At 45.1% G+C, this 6,000-nt stretch overlaps 1 protein-coding gene across 1 annotated transcript in view; it reads left to right on the top strand.

Annotated features, from left to right (window-relative positions):
- Positions 1–6,000, top strand: part of LOC311116459 (pleckstrin homology domain-containing family M member 3-like) — a 64,923-nt gene that overhangs the window by 46,244 nt on the left and 12,679 nt on the right. Inside the window, exon 7 of the mRNA XM_084191541.1 lies at positions 3,154–3,217. Coding sequence (XP_084047667.1) covers positions 3,154–3,217 — 64 coding nt within the window. The remainder of the gene's footprint in view (positions 1–3,153; positions 3,218–6,000) is intronic.

Raw genomic sequence — 6,000 nt, 5'->3', positions numbered from 1 at the left:
ATAATTTGAGTCAATTGGAGGTGTACCTGTGGATGTATTTCAAGGCCTACCTTCAAACTCAGTGCCTCTTTGCTTGACATCATGGGAAAATCAAAAGAAATCAGCCAAGACCTCAGAAAAACAATTGTAGACCTCCACAAGTCTGGTTCATCCTTGGGAGCAATTTCCAAATGCCTGAAGGTACCACGTTCATCTGTACAAACAATAGTACGCAAGTATAAACTCCATGGGACCACGCAGCCGTCATACCGCTCAGGAAGGAGACGCGTTCTGTCTCCTAGAGATGAACGTACTTTGGTGCGAAAAGTGCAAATCAATCCCAGAACAACAGCAAAGGACCTTGTGAAGATGCTGGAGGAAACAGGTACAGAAGTATCTATATCTACAGTAAAACGAGTCCTATATCGACATAACCTGAAAGGCCACTCAGCAAGGAAGAAGCCACTGCTCCAAAACCGCCATAAAAAAGCCAGACTACGGTGTGCAACTGCACATGGGGACAAAGATTGTACTTTTTTGGAGAAATGTCCTCTGGTCTGATTAAAAGAAAATAGAACTGTTTGGCCATAATGACCATTGTTATGTTTGGAGGAAAAAGGGGGTACTTGCAAGCCGAAGAACACCATCCCAACCGTGAAGCACTTCACAAAATAGATGGCATCATGAGGAAGTAGAATTATGTGGATATATTGAAGCAACATCTCAAGACACCAGTCAGGAAGTTAAAGCTTGGTCGCAAATGGGTCTTCCAAATGGACAATGACCCCAAGCATACTTCCAAAGTTGTGGCAAAATGGCTTAAGGACAACAAAGTCAAGGTATTGGAGTGGCCATCACAAAGCCCTGACTCAGTTACACCAGCTCTGTCAGGAGGAATTGGCCAAAATTCACCCAACTTATTGTGGGAATCTTGTGGAAGGCTACCCGAAACGTTTGACCCAAGGTAAACAATTTAAAGGCAATGCTACCAAATACTAATTGAGTGTATGTAAACTTCTGACCCACTGGGAATGTGATGAAAGAAATAAAAGCTTAAATAAATCAGTCTCTCTACTATTACTCTGACATTTCACATTCTTAAAATATAGTGGTGATCCTTGACTTTGTTGTCAGGGAATTTTTACTAGGATTACATGTCAGGAATTGTGAAAAACTGAGTTTAAATGTATTCGTCTAAGGTGTATGTAAAATTCCGACTTGAACTTGAAATTATATATATATAATTTCCAGGTCAGGCCATGGTCCCTGGGACAACAAATCATATTTTTACTGGTACTTCCTGTATGTAGCCATGTTACTTTTACTGGTACTTCCTGTATGTAGCCATGTTACTTTTACTGGTACTTCCTGTATGTAGCCATGTTACTTTTACTGGTACTTCCTGTATGTAGCCATACTTTTACTCGTTATTGTTATTCGTTATTCACTTCGTATTTATTCCAAAAATGATTTATCTTTAACTCTGTATTGTTGGAAAAGGACCCGTAAGTAAGCATTTCACTGTTAGTTTACACCTGTTGTTTTTCAGAAGTAGGTGACAAATAACATTTGATTTGATTTATTCTCTATGAAGTGCACTACTTTTGACCAGGGCCAATTGGGCTCTGGTCAACAGTAGTGCACTGTAGGGAATAGGGTGCCATTTGGGAGACATGTCTGACTGTTGGCTTCACTCTCTCAGTAGGAGCTGCTCTCTCTGACAATTTAGCACTAATGAAAGTCCACCAACCTCCCTGTCTATCACTTAATAACTGTAAAGACACACACACACACACACATCTCCCTGTCTATCGCTTAATGACTGTAAGGCTTCCCATAAACACATGAAAAGGGAATTTATCTTCAGCTGAACAAATAGCCCGCCCTCTGAGTCCGAGCCTGTGTGTGTGTGTTAGCGTTGTGTGTGTGTGTGTGTGTGTGCATGTGAGCCTCTGTGTGTGTTTTGCAGTGTGTGTGTGTGTCAGATTAGAGCTGTAATGAAGCCAGTCTAATGAGGCCTGGGGCTGATGTGTGAATGAGGCTTTGCCCTGCTCTGACTGGACCTCTGACTTCCTTCCTCCTCTCACAATGACCACATAAACCCTATCTGTCTGTAGGGAAACACACACTCTCTCTGCACCTCTATCTGCAGAACACACTCATGCGCACACACACACACACACACACACACACACACACACACACTCACTTATACATTATATGCACTCACTTATACATTATATGCACTCAAATTCACTTAATTGATATAGATACTACAACCCCTTCCCGCAAAGGTTTCCATGGTACCTGCATAGAGCTGTGTGTGTGTGCACCCCTCTCCACTCCCAGGAGAGGAATTGTGTGTGTATGTGTGTGTGCGCCTCCCTTCACAGTGTTATTAGTGCAGAGAGAGAGAGTGCACCCAAATTGTCCATATGACCCCATCTCTCGCCCTCTCCATCTTTCACTCCCAACTCCACCTCTCTATCTCTTGCTATGTCACTTTGTGGATCCTTGAGCTGTAATGTGAGCTGGTGTGGACGAGTGTGTGAATTACTGTGTGTGTGTAGGTTATGCAGAGAGTGGTGTGCAGAGGTCTGTAATAGCGAGACTTGATGAGACTGCGAGAGCAGAGAGAGACCCCCACTTCGCTCCATAATAAGGCAGAGAGCTTTTAAACACCCATTCCCCTTCTGCTCCAGCCTGTCTAGACTCTCATTCTATTGAATTAACCCCAATTTTCTCTGCAATTTGGCCCCGCCGTTGCCACGGTTACACAGGCACGATCATGGTCCGTGTGTGTGTGTGTGTGTGTGACATGACTCATAGTGTACATTCTGTTATCGTCCTATATGAATCTCAACATGAATCTCAAATCTCCTTCCTGTCATGTTTAATATATGAGAAACCATTAAACAGTGTTTCACATTTTCACCAGCTTTGATGTTACAGGTCAGTACAGTGAGAGACAGAATTACACACAACATTGAATTATACTTTTTATTGGTGGGGCCACCCATACGAAAATACTGCACACACTGCTGTAAGTCGCTTTGGATAAAAGCGTCTGCTAAATGGCATAAATACTATAAAATATTCTGAAAGGATCTAAGTTATGGTTCTAAGAAAATTGCGTAACTAAAATTGTTGATCTCTCGCTCTCTCTCTCCAAAGGATCTTCCCCAGAGAATATCTACTGCAACATGTCCACCTGTACTCATTGGCTGACCTGCAACAGGTAACATGTTCACACACTACACACACACACACACACACACGCACTACACATATTGTATAGTGTACACACTCATTGCAACACTCACTTTCATTTACATTTACATTTTACATTTTAGTCATTTAGCAGACGCTCTTATCCAGAGCGACTTACAGTTAAGTGAGTGCATACATTTTCATACTGGCCCCCCGTGGGAATCGAACCCACAACCCTGGCGTTGCAAACGCCATGCTCTACCAACTGAGCTACATCCCTGCCGGCCATTCCCTCCCCTACCCTGGACGACGCTGGCTAATTGTTCGCCGTCCCATGGGTCTCCCGGTCGCGGCCGGCTACGACAGAGTCTGACTGTTACAGGCACACTGATACACACTCATATATACTGTGTTATAGTTAAGCAATAAGGTCCGAGGGGGTGTGGTATATGACCAATATACCATGGGTAAGGGCTGTTCTTAGTCACAACGCAACACGGAGTGCCTGGACACAGCCCTTAGCCGTGGTATGTTGGCCATATACCAGAAACCCCTGAGGTGCCTTGTTGCTATTATAAACTGGTTACCAACGTAATTAGAGCAGTAAAAATAAATGTTTTGTCATACATGTGGTATAACTCCCGAGTGGCGCAGTGGTCTAAGGCACTGCATCGCAGTGCTAGCTGTGCCACTAGAGATCCTGGTTCGAATCCAGACTCTGTCGTAGCCGGCCGTGACCGGGAGACCAGGGTAGGGGAGGGAATGGCCGGCAGGGATGTAGCTCAGTTGATAGAGCATGGGTTGTGGGTTCGATTCCCACAGGGGGTATGAAAAAAATAAAAAATAAAATAAAAATAAAAAAGTATAATAATAATGTGACTAAACTGTAAGTCGCTCTGGATAAGAGCGTCTGCTAAATGATTTAAATGTAAATGTAAATACGGTCTGATATACCATGGCTTTCAGCCAATCAGCATTCAGGGATCGAACCACCCAGTTTATAAATGTGTACACGTGTCAGGACAATGCATGGCTGCTAGGACCAGCGTCTGTCTCTCCTCGGCCTCAGACAGACCTGTGGAGCTAAAGCAGTCTCCCCCAGTGAAGAGGTGCTCTGTCTCTGACACCTCAACCTGCTAGCAGCACCAGGCGCTGAGAGAAGAGCTCACAGTCAGAGGACAAATTCTCCTTTGCCAGTTACAGTGGGGATGTGGGAAGAGTTTCCCTCAGCTATCTCACTAGCAGTTTCTAGGCTGTGTTATGGAGGCATGAATAACTGTTATTGGGATGAGGGTTATTTTGGTTTGGGGTACTCTCTTGCCTCTCTCTCTCTCTCTCTCTGATCCCCCTCCCCCTACAGCCTGGAGTTGTTCCACACTACTCCTCTCCCCATCTTTCCCACCTAGCCCCCTCTGCACCACCCAACCTCTCTCCCTCTCCCCTTCATGTTCCCCTCTCCCCCTGGCCCGCTCACTAATTACACACATTCAGAATCAACAGGCAGAAAAACAAAAGTGTGATAGTCCACCATTCTTCCCTACATCCCCTGGCTTGACACTCTTCTCCCACTCCCCCTCTCTCTATCCATCCATCTCTCTCTCTCTCTCTCTCTCTCTCTCTCTCTCTCTCTCTCTCTCTCTCTCTCTCTCTCTGTCAACCCTTTCCTCTCTCTCTCTCTCTCTCTCTCTCTCTCTCTCTCTCTCTCTCTCTCTCTCTGTCAACCCTTCCCTCTCTCTCTCTCTCTCTCTCTCTCTCTCTCTCTCTCTCTCTCTCTCTGTCAACCCTTCCCTCTCTCTCTCTCTCTCTCTCTCTCTCTCTCTCTCTGTCAACCCTTCCCTCTCACTCTCTCTCTCTCTCTCTCGCTCTCTCTCTCTCTATTCATCTCACTCTCTCTTTCTCTCTCTTCTCTCTGTATCTCTCTTTTTCTCCCCCTCCCCTCTCTCTCTTTATAGCTAATTGGCTTTCCATATTAACAAGCTGTTTCTTTTATTTCTCCTGAATAATCAAAGCTTGTTCATCAAACCTGGCTTTTATTGTTTCACAGTGAGGTTCAATAAAGACAGTCTCTCCCTGGCTAGTTATAGACTAGACCCAGTCCTTCATGGAAAGCAGTAGTGCACTTGGCTCTTTGCTATTGAAATCCCAACAAATGCCTCCTATTAAGAGCAGCCTTTCTGTCTTTAAAGCATCGTACTGTTTGCCGTATTTGTTTGCCCAGGGCCTGCCCAGAGGCTGGACTAGTTTGGCTACTGGCCCTTTTGTTGCTGCATTGAAACGTTTCTGTTTTTCCTGTTGTAAGGTAGTGCAGAGATGGGCTTGTTGTGGAGGACTGAGCACTGCCATGTAAATGCTAATTGTATTGTGTGCCGTGGCAGCAGCGCTGGTCCTGCCAACGACCTACAAACAACTGGAGGGGACAAAAGGGCATTGAGGGACCCGGCCCAGACTGGCCCAGTGGCCACGGTGACACGCACTTACGTGCAGGGATGCAGATTCCCACACTGACACCCTGGCATGTAGTAGCCACACTGACGTAGACTCAAGGACTCTCTAGTAGAGACACAAACACTTTCACATAGACATCCTGCAGGCATAGACACAGGCAGTATGCCCCTACACTGTCACTGGGTTAGGTTCATGTTGGTCATCTTGAGAGCTGTTGGTAAACTGGAAGATGTTGATTTTAAACTCACAAAGTTGCACGTATTTCTGCTTTAAAGAAAAATCTAAAACACGACTACCTCTCTTTCCCATACCACACACAGACATTCTAACTCTATCTCTCACTCACACACACACTCTCTGCACACT

This window comes from Coregonus lavaretus (genome assembly GCF_964263955.1).
Source record: "Coregonus lavaretus genome assembly, contig: HAP1_SCAFFOLD_1246, whole genome shotgun sequence".
NCBI lineage: Eukaryota > Metazoa > Chordata > Actinopteri > Salmoniformes > Salmonidae > Coregonus > Coregonus lavaretus.
Note: the sequence above shows the minus strand (reverse complement) of the source record. Positions and strands in the feature narration are given on the sequence as shown.